This window comes from Vanessa tameamea, chromosome 19 (genome assembly GCF_037043105.1).
Source record: "Vanessa tameamea isolate UH-Manoa-2023 chromosome 19, ilVanTame1 primary haplotype, whole genome shotgun sequence".
Lineage (NCBI taxonomy): Eukaryota > Metazoa > Arthropoda > Insecta > Lepidoptera > Nymphalidae > Vanessa > Vanessa tameamea.
This window is the reverse complement of record NC_087327.1, coordinates 1,474,375-1,497,039: the sequence shown is the minus strand read 5'-3', so window position 1 is coordinate 1,497,039 and position 22,665 is coordinate 1,474,375. Positions and strand designations below refer to the sequence as shown.

At 31.7% G+C, this 22,665-nt stretch overlaps 2 protein-coding genes across 3 annotated transcripts in view; one reads left to right on the top strand and one right to left on the bottom strand.

Annotated features, from left to right (window-relative positions):
- LOC113397049 (translation initiation factor IF-2, mitochondrial) overlaps positions 1-22,665 on the bottom strand; it is a 57,989-nt gene that overhangs the window by 14,634 nt on the left and 20,690 nt on the right. The window lies entirely within an intron of this gene.
- Positions 450-22,570, top strand: Alph (alphabet). 2 transcript variants are annotated; one of them, XR_010309444.1, is made up of 5 exons: positions 450-1,603; positions 2,986-3,103; positions 18,647-18,767; positions 19,173-21,904; positions 22,004-22,570. XR_010309444.1 is itself a non-coding variant. In XM_026635241.2 (4 exons), exons 1-4 carry the CDS (start codon positions 791-793, stop codon positions 19,279-19,281), a joined length of 1,161 nt encoding a protein of 386 aa, XP_026491026.1. In that variant the 5' UTR covers positions 450-790; the 3' UTR covers positions 19,282-22,570. The 2 variants fall into 2 exon arrangements, 1 of the variants encoding a protein (XP_026491026.1); XM_026635241.2 differs by having other exon boundaries at positions 19,173-22,570.

Sequence of the window (22,665 nt, the reverse complement as noted above, 5' to 3'; positions counted from 1 at the left end):
TGTTATGTCAAATTTTGTCTATGTGAAAATAGATTTGGTATTGGAAAATGTGAGTTGTCTATGTTTCGAGTTTCATTTTTATTTTTATCTACATCTCTAGTCATTTATCGTTTTTTTTCCCTAACTTCGGTTGAAAAACATATATAATCCGTTGCTTCTTCTACAAAATGCAAATACATGACAAGAATTTGATAGAAAATTTAACAATCGTATGGCTCTAACGAGATAAATTCTAAAAAAATATCCTGAGTAACACCATAATAATCTTATTTTTGGCGTAAAGCTTATTTTATACAAGCGTAAATTAATAAAAAAATAATTTAACAAATTTAAGGACGTACTTTTAAAAGTTTCTGTTTTCATGGACGACAAGTTTTTATTTCGTTAACCTTTTACACATATTCTTTAGAACTTAAGTATATATATACTTTTTTATTGAAAACCAGTCATAGACAATTACTATTTATGTCCGCCATTCATTCTTTTGAGTTGCTTTTTCGTTTTACGATTTCGTAGAGAGCACCATTTGTCACCGAGTTCGACGCAACATCATAGCATTACAAATTACGTAGAAGCAGAATAAACTGCAAAATCATAACCTGGACCGATCAAAACTGTGCCAATAACAATTCAGTGTAACAAATTTATAATTTACCTGTGAGACGAGATCGTATCTTAGATCCAGTGATGCTTTTACTTGCCTTTAACGTTATCTGCCGCGACGTTTTTTCGAGTGCCTGATGGTGTGGATACTATGTGCGAATAGCGAAACAATACAGCGGGACTCAGCATGGGGGCCTTTTTAAATAAGCCCGAGACTAAGAAATATAACGAGAACGGAGAAGGTAACGGTCTTCGCTATGGCGTGGCGTCGATGCAAGGCTGGCGCGTGGAGATGGAGGATGCTCACCACGCGCAACTCACTCTAAACGGAACTTTATCGGACTGGTCGTATTTTGCCGTTTTTGATGGCCATGCGGGTGCACGGGTGTCAGCTCACTGTGCAGATAATTTGCTCGAGAGTATCTTACAAACTGAAGAGTTTCGGCGTGATGATATAACGGAGGCAATCCGCGCCGGTTTTCTCGACCTCGACAAGAAGATGCGAGAGTTGCCCGAGCTTTCGAATGGTGAAGAGAAATCGGGATCGACAGCAGTGTGTGCATTCGTGTCGCCTAAGCAGATATATATAGCAAATTGTGGCGATTCTCGAGCAGTTCTGGCACGAAACGGAGCTCCAATATTTGCTACACGAGACCACAAGCCGGAATTGCCTTCGGAAAAGTCTCGTATAGTGCAAGCGGGTGGTTCTGTTATGATACAGCGTGTGAACGGCAGTTTGGCAGTGTCGCGAGCATTAGGCGACTACGAGTACAAGAAGGTAATGGGTCGCGGACCTTGCGAACAGCTTGTTTCGCCAGAACCTGAGGTGTCTGTGCACGAAAGGCTCGATTCCGAAGACGAGTTTCTGGTGCTGGCCTGTGATGGTGTATGGGACGTGATGAGCAACAAGGCTCTGTGCGCATACGTGCACTCATTACTTCAGCTCACGGATGACCTTGTGGCAATCACTAATCAGGTCATTGACACATGTCTTTATAAGGTAAATACTAAAACTGTAACTTAATATGCTATTACAATGGCCACAGTTTGTTTACTACATATATATCATATATTTATTAATTCAAGGTTTTAATCTTGTTAGCCTCGCAGTAAATCAATGGTATTGTGAGACAACAGAAAGTCTTCCTTATTAAATGTGTAGATATTCATATTAAATTATAGAATGCACACAGCAATGGAAGACAAAAATATTCTACACTTATACTGGAAAATGATTACTTGTTTATGCAATAAGTTGAATACTAATTAGTATTCAATAATTTGGCTTGAAATGCAACTTGATATCTTGGAGAAGTAATTATTTCGGTTATTTAATAATATTTATTTTTATAAAAAATCTACTTATCTACTAAAAAAAGATCCAATACCATAGAAGAAGCTAGAAATTGCTTATATTTTAATAATTAGCCAATAATAAAGGATTGATCTTTTTTTCAATTATAAATTTGTTTTACAAATAGTCCGTCATGATTGTAATGAAGAATTACATGATCTATAAATATGTCTTAGGCAAATAATTATTAAAATTGAGTGAGTGAAGCTAATATTACTAAGTTATTTAACTATAATGGGATTAGACTTGATTATATAAATTATAGTTTAAAAAAATACCACGGAGAATATTGTCATATGATAATATTTTATGTTTTTATCATTATGTTATTTGTTAATAATACCTGATTTTGACATGAGCATTGAGGCAGACGTAAAAGAAGATGAAAAGTGTATTGTTGTATTAGATGTTGTTAAAATTCCACATCCAATAAGAAGTATATGTTGAATCAGAATATAAACCAACAAGTGTTAATTTTTATTTAAGGTACTAACAGCCTTACTTAAAAACAATTTGTTTAGCGGTTGTTTAGTTATACACCAACTTCTCTCTTTCTGTCGTAATTGATTTGTGATTAAAATAAGATACCATTGTTTAATTTAAAGCAGCTGTATAAAATTTATTAAGGTTTTTTTAAATTTATATTTTTATTTTTATTATTAATTATAATTACAAGTTTATACACATATGATACAAAACAATAGGGTATTGCTTTCATTCAATAGAAGAAATTGTGTCATTCTTTTAAGTCTACATTTGTACAATAACAAAGCATTCATTCATAATGTCTCTTCAATAACTTTGATGTCACTCATTCTTCCTCGACGTTGAGTATACAGTTAGATTTATTATTATTTTTCTATTAAATTTTCATTGATACATTACATCAATTGAACTTTAGTAATCATTATTTTTTTCGTATCTATTTAATTTTTATGTATTTCATATATTTTTAATACTCAATTCCCCTTAGCACTATTTTTTTTTGTGTTACGAGAAAACAGCTAATCAAGTCATTACCTTTTCAGGGAAGCAAAGATAACATGAGCATTGTTCTGGTGGTGTTCCCAGCTGCACCGAAGCCGGATCCTGAAGCTCAAAGAGCTGACCGGGAACTGGACGAGACGCTTCGACAACGGCTCACAGGTTGCTATTACTCTCTACTGCATGCCTGCGCCCAAACACCGACAGACAGACAGACAGACGACGATAGGAATAGTGGTAGCGAGGTGCAGGGTTAATATCCATAGTAGTTGTTTTGCTCTGTTGGCACAATAATCGAATTTTTCTCGTAGGTTTGCGATATTTAATCAATTTAATGTGATTTAGGAATATGAAGTTTATATAGCTCTGTTGAGAAAAATACTATCTCTGTGTATGCCCAGGTATGTTTAAATCCTTTGAGCAATACAATATGTAATATTGTATGTCCTAAGTCACTGTAGGTGAAAGTAAATTGCTAGTGATAAATTAATATTTTAACATAATTATAAATTTTACCACGGTTATCAATATGATAGATTATAAATAATATAAGAGTTATATATTAACGGTATTATTGCTAATCGAATTATTGATACAAAACATTAAAATAGGTTAAACATAAATGTTGAGATTTGATATCTTCTTCGTTTGCTTTGTTTAACAAGTACAATATGTCGTAAGTAAAAAAATTAAACAATATTTTTACATACTCTAAAGTAAATAATAAATAAAGAAGTTGCCTTAAAAGTGCTTTGTTTGCCGCGGTGATTCATATTGTGATAAAAAAAATATAATCAATTTTATCGGTATACGATCTCTGAAACGATCGTTAATTCTTTAATACGATATTCGTGTAATGATTGAAAAGTAAACTGTAATTTCGGAAAAATAAACATTGAATATTTATAACGATATTAATCGATTTTTAAAATCGATAATATCCTTGATAATTAAAAATGGCACCGAATTTACCGTTGGAGTAATTTGTTGAAAATTATTATCGAAATAATTTTAAATACTCTTTCACTTGTGTACACAAATTCAAGGTTAAATTTATTAAATATAGTTTATGTATATAAGATGAAACTTAGAATAATAAATCGAATAGCATGGCAGTTATTTGAATTTAAAATGTTGTATGTGCCAAATTATTTATTTTAAATTTTAATTGGATTCACATTATCAAAATATTATCATCGATTCAAAATTATTAATAAAAATTTTTAAAAAAGGTTACCATTATTGAATAATTAATATTATGTCGTAATATTTTGACATGCACCTTGACCAAACGTCATTAAAAACAAAAAGTAAGAATTTCACTATGGTAAAGAACGACATTGTACGAAACATAGATTTATTACCATAACATTGATTCTTTACCATAAAAATTACGTGATCATTGTTATAAATAACAAGGAGGTTTGTTTGTAATATAATAAAATAGCGTATTTTAATGGGTCGTCAGGATTTTTCCTTGTTTAGTAATATTTATAGGTAAAGTTACATTAATCCTATTATTAGCTAATCTTTGCATATCCGTCATTAAAATTATTGATATTGTCCTTTTACTGATGATGTAAGGCTTAATGGTCTTCTAGGGAATACGTATCACTTTAGTCACTCTACTGTCAAGTCATGCTTCGGTTAATATTTGTGTTCGGTATAAGGGATGAGAAGTATAAAAGGGTCAAGAATAACACGCTTAAAGGGTATATACTGTTACCCTTAAAGGGCATATATATATATATAGTGGGTACATTCCGCCAAATTGTCCATTTGTCCATTTAACTTTTTAATGTCATTTAACGGCCTCGCAGGTCTAGACCAAAATTTGTCAATTTATCGAAATCGATTCGAAACGGGATCTTTGTCGTTTAGCCGAGTACGTATTCTACAAACGCAACCAGTTGAGGTTTGATGAAATTTGAATCGAAATATATTTGAGATCGTATCGTACTCGATATAGATAAGTATAATTAGTTCTCAGATTCGATTAAATTAATTTTGATGAGGAATAGTTGAAGTTGGATCGGAATATATTCGCGAACGTATCATTACCGTTATAAGTAAGTAGAATGGACCTCCAGATCTGATGTTCTTTATCAACAAAGATACTCTTAGTAGGGAACCAGGAAGATAGCCTATAAAATTGGATAATCCTTCCGTATCTGGAAAGCTCTTGTCACGTAATTATTTTTTATTATATTGACAGAATTGTCAATGTTCTCGTGTATGTTCAAAAGTAGTTGAAAATATAATAGAAATACTTTTTAACATCCATACATTTTATTCTATACTTACGTATAGTAAAATATCGATGCTTTTGTGTAATTATTGCATGATATAGTTTATCGTATGACAGCTTTGCATGCTATGTGTCGTCAATAACTAATATTTGTAGAAGATATGTAGTTCACGCTTCGCAAGTTCGAGTTATGGGCTCTGCACCTGCCTTTGTGTTAGTATAAGTTTCACATGTGTGCGTCAACTCTAGGGACTTGCGGTGATTAATATTATTCAAATGTTTCGTCAGTCTTTTGAGTACTATTTCAAGGTCGATGGCAATGATTCTATATGTTACGTTTCGGATGCAAAAAGGTTTTACTTTAATCGTCTGTCGCTGAATTTGACGCGGTTTTCTTTATTTTTTTTTAATGTACATAGTTAATACGTTTTATTGTTATTGTTATCGTTGTATTTCATTTCTTTTTACATGGAACCGTATCTTAGATATAGTAACGAAGTTAAGGTTTATTATTACTTCGGTATGTTACTTTAAAATGAATCCGGCGAATTCTTTATCAAGTCGATATAGTTCTGTGTAGTCGATTTCAACAGATTTGTAAGAATTAAGAATTTTTCAAAAATCGAAGTCAGCTCGAATTTATTAAATATCATTTTGAAAATGTAGTTAATAGCTCCAAACTATACAGTTAGCGGCAAGTTAAACCGGCATTGATTGACAAATGTGGTCGCCGGAAAAACCAAAATCCATTAAATAGACATACATATGTCACGTGACCAAGTATACGAAAGTGAGCCGAGAGATACATAAAAGAAAAAAAAAATAATGGATATAATCTTACTTGATTATTGTTGTATTAAAACTAAAGTCAAGGAAATAAGTACTGTGTGCTACGGATACAAGAATTTATAGACGTTCTTGCGCCCGAACTCTCCGGTCGTGTTAATGTCATTTCATAGAAATAAGAGAATGAGGGAATTGAAATATATTCGAGGGATATGTTTGCACATAGACACACACACTTATTCAATATAATATCCCTGGTGCAGTTGGCTAGGCAGTGCACATAATTCGGTCATGAGGATATTATCTTGTGTTATATAATATATTAAAGGTCGGTAGTAATCAAGTTAGGAAAAATGTTAGCGTCTTCGATTATCATCACCGAGGAATGGTTATCGTCACGTTTATAGCTTGTACGATTTCTATTGAAATAGACTATATACAAAACTGTTGTCACGTAAACAATATCGCCTCTAAGCGTTTTGTTTAGTAGTTTCCACGACACGCGATGTTTTATTACAACTTCTTAGAGGTTCGTTTATTTTTTGTTATACCTTGAAACCGTAGTTGTTTGAACTTTGATTTTTAAGTCTAATGACTTATTATAATTTATATGTATTCGACCGCCCAACAGAAGTACTTAGTGCATAACATCTTAGCTTCCAAGGTGGGTGGTTCATTGGTGTGATGTAAGGGATGGTTGTTGTTTCTTACAGCGCCAATATATATAGGCGGAGGTGACCGTTTATTATCGGGTGGCCCATATGCCTGTCCGCAAACGTATTATATAAGTGTACATATATGTAATATAAAGATAATTTAACGTGAAGGGATGCGTCTTCTCGGATGAGCAGATCTATTCTCTTATACACTGAAATAAAACATAGGACACTTATGTATTTATTTTAAATTTAATGACCAGCTTAACGCGAGTCGTACTCGTGTCCTGTGGGTTCCGTATCACCGTTTGGTTTGTATATTTTATCGTTATTACTTTTAGATTAAAGAACAGATATAAAAAGAAGAAATCTAGATACTTTTCGGACTAGGAATGTTGAAATTCTCGGCTTTTCTGTAGTATAATATGCATGTATTATACCTAGAACACTGTACATTGATGAAAACCCCATTAAAATCCGTTGGGTAATTTAAAAGATCAAAGCGTACAGAAGTTGAATTAACATGATATCATATTAGTCATATAGCGTAGCCATAGTTAAAAGTATGTACACCAGTAAATTTAATCACGTGATATTGAAGTTACTAAGTAATAATAATTCTCGACAGAACGTTAGGGTCTCGTAGCGTTCGAAGCGAATCTTAATAAATATACCGACCACAATGCTCCTATTCGCTTGTTTCTCATTTTCAATTCAGCCTCGTGAATATACTTTTATTACGAGTGGGCTTAATAATGGTCGAACGAAATATCGCGAACTTAAAAGTTGCGTAGGACGTTAAAGCACAAAGACGCAACGACTATTTGACATTGTAGTTCTTACTGATTTTTTAAATTGACACTTCAAAAGTATGTAACGTAATCGTACTTTAAAAGAGTTGTTTTTACCGACTTATTTGCAGTCAAAGGTGGTAATGCGTTCAACTTGTACGTTATTTGGTTGTTATTGAGATAGATAAAATAGAATTATGAAAATAATTTCAAATACAGCCAAGTTAGTCGTTTACCTAAATCCATAAAATAATTGTCAAATATGTGACCAAAATTAAAAAAAAAATCTCTTTTGAGATTATTAAGTAATTCGTGTTTACACGTGATCTTATGATATGTCAAGCAAAATGCCTACTCTTTAATTTCGTACCATTTTTACCTTGTCTAACTTTTTTTAATAGGTATAGTTTTTATATAATATATTGAAACAGTCTAACGATTTTAGTACAAATATATTTAATAATAAGATAATAATTACATTACTCCCTCCGTGATATTATTAGTTTTTAATTTACCTGATATACAAAGATACATTTAGGTAATAAAATAATTAAATTAATTATTATACATATACGAATTTGAATAATTATTTAACATACATAAAACATACATACATATAGGTAAAAAGTAGGAAAACTCTTAATAGTAGATAGTTAATATACTAATCTTTACTCAAACTATATAACCTTTTCTCATAAAACAGGTCCGAAGTCGGAGCGATTTGTGCCTAATAAAAAAAATAAAAAAACTGAAATGATTTTTGCGCGTTACTAATACAAGTAGCATAGATAAATTATTAATTTCATGCATTTTCTATCAGATTATAATGGAATGATTCATATCGCATCAATGTAAGCTCATGACGATATTCCCATCAGATTTGTTTAGTTGAATCATACATAAATCAAATCATAATTAGTACAAATGTATAAATGTTACCATATACAAATAGTATCAATTGTAATATATTTTTAGTTTTTATTTTCTATGTGTGTTCTGTATTAAATGCACTTTAAATAGTATTGCTGAGATAGTGAATAGACGATTTTTTTTTAAATCGTTGGCAAACGTTGGTGAATATAAGTTTGTGAAAATATCTGAAATGTTATGCCCGTCGCATTTTTTTTATTATTGACGTTTTGCAATTCTATATATGAATATTGTATTATTTTTTTTACTTTATATGGTATTTTTATTATAATTTATGATATATCTAATATTTATGATGATAATTTTAAAGTTAAAGAAAATAATTTTATTAAAATGAATTAAAAAATAGGCTTAAAATATTTTCCTTTTAACTTAAGTTTTATGTATTATACAGATATTTACACTAGCTAAATACACCAGTAATATATGAAATTTTAACTAATATATTGTGAAGTAGTCTTAGAGTAATAGTTTATGCCAGTGTGTTCCCTTTGATCAGCCCCGTCTTAAGCACAAGTAGCACATTTGTGCAAGCAGTGCCCCTTGCACAAAGAATATATTTTCAAGGGACCTTCTGAGGCCTCTCAGACTCAGCAAAGCGCTCCGGCTTTTTATTTGCACTCCCTGGGTTAAGACGGGGTAAGTCTAAATGTCACAATTATGTGATTTCCTCTTTAAAAGATAGATAATGTCCCATTATAAGACATTGTTTCGTCAATTTAACCTTTGTGATATTGTGTAGTGTAGCGTAGTAAACGAATATATCTCTTACTCATAAATAAATATTATTATACTTAAATATAATACTGTAAGCGAGTTATTTACATTGTTACGATTTTATTATTAAAGTTCGTTTTAAATTAAATAAATCGTTTCATTGCTTTAGTCCAAATCCTGTTTTATTTATTGATCGCGTATTGATATAGTTTTATTTATTTTGAAAATATGGGTTAAAGCAATGAACTTAGGTACGTCCTCGCGTTGCGACGTTTTATTATCGAATGATGTGTTGAAGCGTTTCACGTTAATATAAGAAGCGAAGCCGTATGACGCATCGAGTAATCCTAGTTCTCTCTATCGATCCTATTTGCGATTTGTCAGCGGACGGTCAGGCCTGACGTGCGATTTAGATCAAGGGGACAATTCTACTATAGCCTTTTTTTTTCGCTCGTAAAACGCGTTACACGTTTCCCCCACGTGGAAGTGGTGGGTATTTGAGACTCGCCGGAGCCCAGGACGATGAGAGCGTCCAGGTACACCGGTATACCTACAAAAAAATCAACGGTACCCTCCCCGTCTCGTCGGCGGTCGCCACGGGATCGCTTTCGTTTGCTACCGTGACGAAATTCTACTATAGCTTATTCAAATGTTAGTAGGAAAAAATATAAACAAAGGTTAGATTTACGTATATCATGCGATTCACTAATAACACAGCTATATTGAGCACTAGAGTATCTACAGAGTATAGATATTTATATATATGTCTTCGATTATATTCCGACCTAACTTCGACCGAACCGCAATTGGATCGTTAAAAAAATTGGATTACGGTTCAACGGCAACGATTACGATTCGATTGCGATAAAATGACATTTTGTTAGTAGATTTTACCCAAGACACGGATTTGAACAATGCGTCTTGATTTAAGGCCAAGTAGTCAATTAAAAAAAATTTTCAAAGGTGACCTACTGCTTGTCAACTGTCAAAATCATTATGAAACTATATAAGAAAAGTTTCTTAGTTTTTCTTTGGTATTGGTAGCCCTGTTTGCTCATACGTTTCGATTGAATAGAGAATAAATGTATCTCCAGTGATTATATTAATTCAGATTTTTACAGATAAGGTTTCATTTATAGCGTAAGTAATGTAATTAGGTTTTATTTATAATTAGGTTTAGCTTAGCTGCTGGGGCAATCGGTGTCGCTTAGTATTCTACCTTGTAAGATTTCCTCTTTTTAAATAATTTGAGAAGTAATATTTTTAATAACTACGGGTAGTCATACTCGTCCCAGCTTCGCAGGGGTAGAATAAGGGTCTACACTACTTCTATAGGAACTAACCAAATTTCATCACAGTCGGATGATCAGTTTAGTAACGCAGTTTAGTAAGTATGGGAGAAACATACATACATAGAAACATTCTTTTTATTTCTGAGAAGATGGTTTGTTTTGTGAGAGTAATAATTCGGGAAATACTTCTTACTCGCTTACCTCGGTACAGTGTCTCCTTTTTTGAAACTGTCATAGCTTCAAGTCTAATTCTCATAAGACAATTACGAAATTAAATTAGTTATTTGATTTATAAATAGGTACTTTCTTAAAAGCATGTTTGTTCGATGTTGGATTTGTTCAGAGTATTCTATCAGATCATTTATCAGAATCTGCTTGGATTCTCCTGGAATTCTATTTAATGGCTATTAATATTATATATATTTAAACAAAAAGGATGAAGGGACAATGGGACTGACGTAACTGTATAGGATAAAAGTCCCAAAATTAAAAAGAAAAAAAAACAAATAGGTACTTGGAAAATAATATTTCACAGAGGTATAATATGTACTTATTTTATATAATTTTATAGTATCGTTAAATTGAAACGAAACATAGAGTCGTTCTATTATTTTTTTATTATTTAATACTTACAATTAAAATTAATTGAGCGAAAAAGACAAGGACGTCTTTCTGCAGCACCTGTTCGCTCCTTAGTATTTTGACATGTAAACTCTATATAAATGAGCGAAATCACCATTTAATTACAGTTTAATAATATCTTTCACATAAACAGTAAAAAATAAATAAATATAAATATATAAAAAAAATAAAGGTATATCTTTCTTAAAGTGTATTTAAAGTCATCGAATTAGTAGGTTACGTCTCGTTATATTCGATAAAAACAAACATACCAACGGATTTTAGACGAACGCATAATATTATAATACTCGTAGATCTGTTGCTTAATTAATATTAATCTAATTATATTCACATAAAACTAGCTTAACCTTACGTCACAACGCTTATATAAAGGTTACGTCAAGGTCGTAAGGTTTCAAAAATCGCCACAGAATAACGACCTGTGTTTCGTCAGTTGTATTTTAAGTCTTGTTATGTTAATAATAAAGGCTAAAATTAAATAAAAGAGCGTACGAATGGATTTATTACCAATCGTAACGTTAAAAGTAAATCTAATCTACGAATCTGTAGTATTGTTTGCGTGAGTATTCAAAATGAAAAAAAACTATTTGTGATATTAATAAGCGATATACAACTAAGTTATCACATGAATGTGTGAAATTATTGATCCCATTGACTTTAAAGTTAGCATAATAACTCGTAGACTCTCACTAAGAAGAGAAGACGGTTGGAAGTAGAAACTTCTAAAAATGTAATGGCAGGGCGAGCTATTATATTATATTAAAACATAGAGCGGTATACTATTTCTGTTATTTATTTATTAAGAACATATATACAAGATAAACTTGTAACACTAGGTTTTCGACACATCCTTATTCGGGAAGGAAAATCGATTTAAATTTTTTTAGCTTAGTTCATTTATTAATACATTTGAAACTCTTGTTCCAAAAAGTTTATTATACGATAAACGACTACCTACATAGATAAAAAAGATTTAGTATTCGACATCATTGAAATTTAATACAAGATAATAAAATGCGTAATAATTTTATATGATTATTACGTGTATGTTTTTTCATTGATGAAAAAGTGTAACTACACTGTTCCTTGCCAGTTCTATCTAGATTCAGAACGGGTGGTAGCTTACGAAGGTGAAATTACGATCCAAACGTGCTCGTAAGAGATTACTTGCGTTTTGATTTTGAAACGAAAAAATATACCTGGTCAAAGACGTGTCTCTGTTATTGTGCGGTAAAATGGCGCCATCTTTATTCTTGAGCAGTACGTGAATTAATATCAGTAATATAAATATAAAATAACATGTTTTATTTAATTATATAATAAATCAACGTTCTTATCAGACTCTTATCAAGTTTTAAGTAATTATTTGTAGACTAAACAAGAATGGGTTCGTTGAAAATGAACGATCGGTTGATCGATGCATTTTATGATTAGAATATAACTTAAAATATTATTACGGGTTCGACCGTACTTAGCAATCACGTCCAAGGCTCATCAGCTAAAAATACACATTGTGGTTTTATATGTTTATATATGTAAATCTGCTGTATGTATGTATGTAACTGAACTCGAAGCCAAACGGTTGAATAGAATTAGATGTTTTTTTAGTCTGTATTTGAGTGGGTTCCTGGGCGGTTTAGATTGTACCCAGTAGGTGATGCGATCGGAAAGTAAATAAAATTCTAATTTCACTCGGATGAAGTCGGGACGGATAGCCAGTAATTCTATATTTATCATAGTTACAATTTGGTTGCTTGGTTTCATTCAATTGATGTCAAATATAGTATCACGATTGATATACTAATGGACTATATATACAATTTATGTTTGTTTTTTTGAGATGGCTTGTTTGTCCAGTGGCTTTTAATTCTACTAACTCGGTTTTGGATTCGAACATCGGGATTTTAAGTGTCCTGAGCTGTTCAGTTTTACTGTCTGTGTGTCGGATTTTCAGTAGCAACTATTATTTTTTATACTCGTGGTTTGGACATTAAGGTAATCAGCTGGTTTTGCGCCTGAATTATTTCGTCATTCAAACAGAGATTATTAGTGTTTGTCTGTCTGTCTGTCAAAGAGAAATCCGAATGAAGAAGGAGTACAGATGAATCAAAACTTAGGGCTTTGATTTAAATATTTCATATAAATATTTTCATATAAACAGATTAATGTATCTTTATTTATTAATAATAGATAAGTGAAGTTTTGCGTTAAGTTCAGAAACGTTGCATAGAGAATGTTAGACTTTGGGGTTGCTAGGTTTTAGCCGGATATGTTTCTCTTTTGACGGTCTCGTCTGGTCAAATATTTACATGTCCGGTATGTACGGCTTATGTTAGAGGTTAGTTTAGCGAGGCCATCAGGGCCGGATTTAGAGATCTGCAGGAACTGGAGTGAGAAATGAGGGATGTTCCTTAATTATATTTTCCATATAATTTTAATAATTAAAAGAATTCAATAGGTGTTTTAATAAGTTATTTCGGTATATAATAAACTATTTTAAAATAAATAATGATGTATATATTATATTTACATATGATCATACTTGTATTGTGCTTGTACTAAAAATGTATCTTTAAGCATAAATCAAAAATTTGTTTGTTAAAATTTGCACTAAATTCCATTATTTTTCAAATGTGAAAAAAATAATATGTATAAATATTTCATCTTAAAACTTAGGGCTCTATAATGGAATAGCATCGGTGCATCTTAGCGCATTCTACATCCTACTAAGTCGCCTCGGGCGATGCCCCGTTTCTGACCCTATTATGAGACGTAGTAGGTACATAGATTCTTTGCGTGAAATAGGCCACCCACTTGAAACGTTTTAATATAACAACTAAATAAGGTTTTATATCTTAATGTAAATTTTAAATATATCTTTTTTTTTATTTCGATATCTGTGAAATATCCATGCATTGTTACAGATAATGGTCGTTAAGTCATTAATTATTGATAATGAAAATTGTAGATTGCCTTATTTCGTTATCCTTGTATGAATTATTTCGAGGATATGCTGGGATTGTACTCCTTACATATACATAGTTGCATAAAATTGGTAACGATTTTTGGCCAGTGTATTATGGTTGTGGTATAAAACTTAATCGCTAGTCTCAAATAATCTTTTATTCTATGGGTATGTATTTGTTTTCGAAACTTAGGTAATTTTTACTTAGATTTTCATAAAGTATGTGATTTGTAAGTGTGGGATTTATTTCCTTATTTGAATGGACTAGTCTTAGGATATTGCAACCACAAAATGACAAATGCCAAATGAATATAATTTGACATCGAATTGATGGGATATTGGTCGTCGAGCTCGAATACCCTTTGATATTCATTATGGCTTAGGGAAAAAGAACGAACGAACGAAAGAACTTGGGAAATAAAATTAAAATGGATATAAGTAGTTAAGTGGAATAGTATTGTATTATAAATAAAGATATATTCATCAAGAAATGTTAAGAGTGTATATAGGTGAGCTATTAGCAATACGTAAATCGCAATTTTGTTTCTCATTCATTCATTCATTCACTGTTTCTTTAATTTGAAATTTGAATAGACTATACCTTAGATACCGATAGTGTCGTACCGTTTAACGTGTGTAAAACCGAAATTAAAAAAATTTTTTTTGCTCAATTTACGTTATCAAACTCTAATATTATATTTTTATTAAATTTTCAAAAATGTATTTACTAAAATATAAGGCGATATAAAAATATTTTATTCGGAGAGGTATTTTACTAATTTAATAAAAACGACCAATAACTGATAACGTTAACTGATTGCTTATTATATTGACAAAAATGAACTAATTGTTAAAGTAAACATACACGGTACCTATATCTATATACATAAAATAAAATTGGAGTGTCTGTTTGTAATATTAAAATAACCGCTTTATACTAAATGCATATGGATGTACACACGATACATATACCAAAATAACATTTTTTACAAGGTTTGTCTGTCTGTCTGTTTGTTCCGGCTAATCTCTGGAACGGTTGGATCGATTTTGACGGGAGTTTCACCGGCAGATAGCTGATATAATACGGAGTAACTTAGGCTACAACAATAGCTTTTTTTTGTTAAACTCAAACGCGCACGAAGTCGCGGGCACAGCTAGTGGTAAATAAAATCCACATCGATATTGCGCATTTCATATTCGCATCGCTCGTTGACAAAAGAAATACAGTTAATTATTTTGTCAAAGTAATTAACAACGTTTAAGAATATTCATCGACCTGTGATTATAAAGCAAACGATTGCTCGTCAGTGCGTAGTTTATTTTGTATTGCATCAATTGATATTGTATTGACTACACGACCGTGAATTTTTGATGAAAGCGCACAAAGAGCATGTGATTTATCGAAAACCGGCGCAACCAAATGTGAGCTCGTTTACGGAGAAGTAACTATTTATGGTATATTCTATTGATTGTTTGCACTGCCCCGATATTTCGCGGCCTTTGGGCTTCATTATTTATTTGTGATGAGCGATATTCAACGAATATGAATAATAATCGGTAGATAGTATGTGTTAAATTGAAATATAAGCCGTTAATAGAAGGTAGAGATGGTCTAATCTAAGGATAATTCGCTGTAATTTTCAAGATACAATTTAGGGTAGATCATTTCACGACTAGGTTCTTTCTGCTTAAGATGGATTTTTGTAATTTGTTGTGTATATCATTTTATCTGGCTACAACTTTTTTATGTTGTTTACACCTTTAAAGACGTATCACTTTGTATGTTACCCAAGTCAGATATTAATTTTAAGTGCTTAGTGATAAATTGATGGTGTAACTTTTCCAATAAATAAATAACTTGTATATTACAGATGTCCATGGCTCTTCGCAACTATAAAATATTATAATATAAAACTCAAGCTATGGGTACATTTTTGGTATTGCAGTAATACATATCATAATTTAAAATTCTTCGTCGATAAATTTCGACTTTTGTCTATGATAATCTTATTGTATAGAAACTATAATTTAATAAAAAAATAATACGTAACTTATTTAAAAATACAGTCATGGAATTAAAGTTTCACTAATTTCGCTTTATTAATTTCAGCTTTAAGATATATTTACTAATCTGTTAGGTTACGTCGTAAATTCCTCTGGATAATTTATGACATAAACACACGTGTGTGTCAAAATAGCGATAGACAATTTAAAAAAAAAATATATATATATAAAACTCTCTGAAATATCTGTTTAAACTCTGTTTACCTCATTAAAATAATATTAATATGATGGTTTTGGTCAAAGTTTTATTTTTTATTATTCAATTGATATAATGCTGAGAATGTTCTGATGTCACACCGCGACTCGTGCAACTGAATCATATAAATCAATAATCGCTGCGTAAATACATTTAGCATAAACATATTTGATATTATGAATACGACTGACTGCTTCATTGGTTTAGTGGTCGCAAATTCCGAGGTCTTAAATTTAAAGGTGTCAGGATTTAAACCATAAATAAGGTTTTGGGTTTTCTGCACAGATTCACGAGAGTGTATGATGCTTACACACATACACACACCCCCGTGCCTCGGAACTCACGTAAAGCCGTTGGTCCTGCGCTTGTATTTATTGGTATTGTCTGATTGCCAACCCATCGTATATTTAGAATCAAGGAATAAACAGTGCACTTGTGGTATCGCACAGAATCGTGTACTATAATATGTCCTGCGCGGTTTGCCAGTCTGAAGTTTCTGTTAGCCGTACTGGCCGAAATCGGACAGGAGATCATGATCTAAATGTGTAGACGTGTGCTTGTTTGTTTTGATTTTAGTTACTCTAATCACATTTTGATGAAAGGTTACTAATAATATTTACCAAAAATAAATACAATTTTAATTGTATTGTACGTGTAAGTACTATCAGAAAATATAATTTGTCGAACAAACATTGTACTGCGTTACGGTGTTGAGGTCGTAGGCCTGTATCGACTATTCGATTGCATTTCCAGTAATATTGGGGAAGTACGGTCTGCCTTTCATACATATATTACGCTATGGCGTTGACCTGTCTATAAAAAGGCTTATTGGAACCCATTTTGTTTTCAGTACTGATTCTAGAATCATATAATTTGAAATTCAATCTTGATCTCTACCTGAACGGTCATACATTCAATTGTAGTACAAACTTCACGTTTCGTTTAAAGAGAAAAATATGTATTATATTATTATCAATTGAATATAATCAAAGCGAAAGTAGGTATTGATAATATTATAAATACGAAACTGAGTTTGTCTGGCTGTCTTTGAAGCAAGTTTGAGCCTCAATGATGGACGTAGGCTTTTGACTTTCTCTATCAAACGCAATCCCCTAAAACGCGAGCGAAGTCGCGGGCGACACTAGTAATAATATATGCCGTCCAAGCTCTCTTCGCTTAGCGTATATTCGTATAAAGATACGAACGAAATCAGTAAACATTTACGTAAGTTCTAAAATTCATCATCAAACTAAACTTTTCATACTAATACAGTATAACCCGCTTAAAACGATTTCTCAGGGACCCCACCAAAAACGCGTCCTAAGCGAGAAGGCGTATTATGCGGGATCGGGAAAATAAAACGAACGTACTACATATTATTATGTATTTTGTTCTTATTATTTTAAATTACAAACAAATGTATGTACGTTCAATACATTATTTAAAATAATCACTTATTTTGGTTTGACAGAAAGATTTCGATGCGTTAGCAATTAAAAGATTTTCAACATGATGCAACTTTTGCAGTGCGTCTTCACTTTCATCCAAAGAAGCAACATAGCGTCTTAAATCATTAATAGCTAATAACGCCTGGGCGTTTGACAAAACCGGAGTTGACTCATCTTCGTCTTCATCATTATCATTTACATCGTTTTGTGTGTTATTCACATTCTCAATAAGATCTTCAATTGATTGAATTTCGTACGGTGCTACATTGTCATCAATGGAAGAATATCCCGGAAAACCCTGCAGTATCTCGGGTTCTTCTTCTTCCAACACGACGTCAACCACGTTATTTCTGAAACCTGCTTTCTTAAAACAATTTTGAATGGTTTCTGGTTTAATTGCTTCCCATGCCGCTGCAACGTTTAGAATCGCATCATGCACAGAGCGGACGCGTATGCTGAGCGCGGGCGTATTAAACGGGATGACGAATCGTATTAAGCGTTAAGAAATGTATGAAAATATGTCTCAAGTTGCAGGGACTGGCGTAAAGCGGCGTATTATGCGAGAAATCGTATTAAGCGTGATCTTATTAAAGTGGTTATACTGTATTGTATTTGTATGGAAACATGTTGTAACTTTTTGCTAATTCATAATGATTATATCATAAATTAGTTCAAGATCTCGACCAATCATTGCATCAATTCAATGGTGAAGTTATTTTTTGTCCTCACTCTTGTCATTGATTTGGGTCATGATGGGTGATAGTTTCATTTAATAATGCATTATACCAAAATTTAATTATCGGTCAGCGAGGAAGTGTTGCTAACACTCACTTATACAAAAATATTTCAATTTATTTCATAATAGTTTTAAGCGTATAAGCAAGCAACACAACATTTATCATCATCATCAACTGCTAATAAAATCAGTGTTCCAATACAGTACATTTAAATTTTTGTATTTTTATTCCAGTCCTGCTAGAGCAAAGCGCTGGTCAAGAGGAGGACACTTCCAACCACTTCTCCCACGTCCTCAAAGAACTCGTGAAGGAGAAAATACCCGGTCTGCCACCTGGTGGTGGTCTCGCTGCTAAGTAAGTTTTTTTATATTAAATAATATTCAGGTCAAAGAACTTTATTTTATTTTTCATAGCTCATAAGAAACCTTACTGTTCACTTGTACAGTGGGCAATACTTATAGCTGTCGAAAGATTGTAAATTGTAAGTTGCGGTTCATAATCTCGCGAGATAGATCATAATCTAACGGTATTTACAATTCTACGGTGATATATACAAAGTTTGTTTCAATGGTAGAATCCGTGACTATTTACCTACTAAAATTATTATTATATCCTTACACAAGTATAGAATTTTTTTACACATTTTCTCTACGTAAGTCAATAAGTAAGTTGTAAGCTGCGTGGTAACTACAAAATTGATAATTGCAATACCACGCGTAAATGATCGAAGTGTTAACCGTGATCGTACATCGTTTCCAGGCAAGCGCTGCTGGACAAGATATACAGGGAGTTCTACCCGGACCACACCGACAGCTCGGAGAAGTTCGACTGCCAAGCCGAGCTGGCGGACGCCTTCGGCGCCAACTAGAACGCCATGCCGGTCCTTACGTATTGAGTCTTAAAACCTTCGCCACAAGGACGACGATAATTGTATCGCCGGTAATTAACTTCCGCTTAACAAAACATATCTCTATTCTTGATAGATAAATTCCTATATATCAAATTAAATTAGTTCAATTTATCGTTTCGAGATTTATTCACAGATAAAAAAAAAATCATCGATACTATTTCTTATCTGTATTATGGACCAAAAGTAGTAAAAGTTTTTTAAATTGAATCGTTGGTAATCTTTATGAACTTTTGACTTTCATATGCATAAAAGTCGTTGTGACGTCTAAGAGTATATTCTGGTATGCAAAGTTTTAAGCCTCAATAGCGTAAGCAGTTTCGTTTTGTAAAACAAACATATATTTTTTTGCAACCGCTGAAGTATATTCGTCATTATTGTGTAAATCAAAATATATTTCCCAACGGATAAAGATGCAATCCTAATGGACTTTTGGCTGAATATACTTGAGCGTTGTTATAAAACAGAGCCGCACTCACACTGCGGAGTGTTTGACAACTTGTTTTTGTACATAAAATAAACGTGTCTCGAAATGGATGCAGTGTGAATGCGAATCTGTTTTGTTTGGTTTCTCCGTCTATGTCGATTGTCGTTAGATTTTAATCGCTTTGTAAAAAATCCCGCTTCTATCACCATACAAATGCTTGTCTCTAGAAAGATAAGTGATTATGGTAGGCTAAAGCGACAACAACATAGCCGGGGAATAACCAGGCATAAAGAAATTTTAATATTTAATACTCTAGCCTTATCTGCTGTGGATTGAGTCATAGACGAAATTTTTTTCTCCCTAAGATAAGGTTATGTGTCTTTATTTCTTACAATGCAATCCACGGCAGTGTTTCACCTGAAATTATTAATTGGAAAATGCGGCACTATACGGCACAAATTTTTAATTTCTTCCGGACAATTTTTCCTAGTACAATAGTTTTAAAAAATATAGTATAATAATTGTAAATCAAAGTCTGTAATTAGATTTTCGGTGTACGTTTCATTTAAAAAATTTGATCCCTTTTTCTGTTCAATTGACATTGATGTCATAATACTAGATGTGTTATATAGTGATTCGATTTAAATAAATAATAAAAAGTTTGAACTTATTTCGAACCTCTTTATTTTGTGTTGTCTATATCGGTTTGAGCCGTATTGATAATCTGTGAACTCACGCAGCGTTAAGACGAGCGGCAATTAAAATATAATATTTTAATTTATTAATAACATTTCTAAAAAAATAGATAATTTAAATGAAAATTGTTCATTTCAATGATTAAATTAATTCATGAATAATGTCACATCATAGAAAATACAAAACGAGAACATTGCTCAGTTCAATCGTATTTGTATGTATTATCTTAATTTATGTATAAATAGAAAGATTTTGTTGTTACTTTTGTTTGTATTAAACAAATGCGAATAACGCAAAAAATGTAACATTATGATTATAATGAAAATTGTTATTTGATATTTCCACCCACAACCATAAGTCTGCGATAGTTCACAGATAACAAAGCCTTCTTATATTTCAGTTAGGCCAGTCACTGTTAGTCTTTGAATAAAACTTTAGTTGTAATATTCGTTTTCTTTTCTTTCTCATAATAATTCAATCCTGAAATCTATGAAATATAATATAAGTATATGTATTTTTTTGATGGGCGAAATGTTTAATTGTCAGTGTTGCCAGTTGAATAATTTCAAATAAGTCCATCCTAATAATTCTGTCGTGAATAACCTGTACGAGTAGTTTTTGTACATAGTTCCATGTTTTGACTACGTAGCCCTATTGAATGGACCTCATTAACATTATGCTTTGTTTTAAGACATCATTTACTAATAACAATCGATTCACTTCACGGAATACCCATTTTTTTTTATAAGTTTGGTGTTCACTAGGCAAATATATTTGTGGCGATTTTTTTTTGTAATATATTAACTTTGTGTTGTGTAAAATGCTATTGAGAGATTTAATAAAATGGTCAATGCCTTACTAAATTAAAAAAATAATATATCTTTAAAACATTTTGTATAAAGTTAAAAAAAAAAACAAAAAGTAAACGGTTATTCTAACTTTTTTTGTTTAAACAATCCATATGAAAATGAATACAGAAACAAAATAATAATTACTATTTATTACGATGTATTTCACAAATTATTTGGAATACGTAAAAATTGGAATGAATAAATAACGTAGTTATGGGTCGTCGTGAATACGAAACTGATTAAAATGGGTAATAAAATGAATTGTACTTCGTTGAACTCATTGCTTTTGTACTCGTTAGGTGTTTCAAAATTTGTCATTATTATATTTGCCTTCGAAACGCTTTGTACTTAAAAATCATCGTTAAAAATTACTGGATGTGTAGAAATTAGTCGACATTTCAATCTGGCGTTATTTATATATAACAATAATTTCAGTACAACTTAAAATCAATAATGGTACAATATCTCAATTATAAAAAAAATATTAGTAAATTGTCTGTTAAATATCTAAATAACTTAATAATAATTCGTTCGTAAAACCAAATTTGATTCTAAGTTGTATCCAAAGTAAATGATTCATTTCCTCTCATGTAAATAGAGAAATACTTTTGTACCTGCTCCGGATCGTTAGGGTCTTTATAAATGTGGGATTAGAAAATATCTATTATAATGACAACATATGCCACTACCGATCTTATTACGTACGTAGTAAGGAATGCATTTTAAATTGTAAAATAGAATAACTTCATTGATATAAAAAGCGAATATGAATTCTCTACGCGAGTAATAAGGTTGATATCGGCATGCGATGTAACATTGGCTTGATAGTTGTTTAATTTTTAATGTTGTCACTGAAATTGGATTTTTTTTCGATATTTAGTTCAGATTTTTTTATCGATGTCGATTTGCTTTCATAAGTCCTTTTCGGGTCATTTTTAGTCATAATAATTATTAACGTATTTTTTTGACAACTTATCGGGATATCTTTGTCTATGATCTTGCGTCATGCAGGGATTTGCTGCGTTTAGTTTATTTTTTTTAATTTAGATAATGTTTTCTTCTATTTTGTGAATTAGACCAAATATATCTGGCAGTGGGTTTTGAATTGAAATATTTTTTATGTCCATCCGAGGCGAATAGTTAGTTAGTAGGTTTATCGTCTGGTTGTTTTTTTTTTTTTAATTATAATTTTGCTTTCGTATGAAAGTCGACAAGTGTGTCTCGTTATATCTAGTAGACGCTTGAACAATAAATAAATACCTGTACGTACTTTAAATATTTTTTATTTTACACATAAAATTATTCCCCAAAATGGTCCTGTCAATTAAATTTACTTTGGCGTAAAAATTTGAACTTTAAAATTTATTGTAA

Coding starts and splice junctions, on each gene's coding strand:
- Alph (XM_026635241.2), top strand. CDS start 791: ATGGGGGCCTTTTTAAATAAGCCCGAGACTAAGAAATATAACGAGAAC. Junction 1,604..2,985: donor TTGACACATGTCTTTATAAG/GTAAATACTAAA, acceptor TTACCTTTTCAG/GGAAGCAAAGATAACATGAG. Junction 3,104..18,646: donor GCTTCGACAACGGCTCACAG/GTTGCTATTACT, acceptor TTTTTATTCCAG/TCCTGCTAGAGCAAAGCGCT.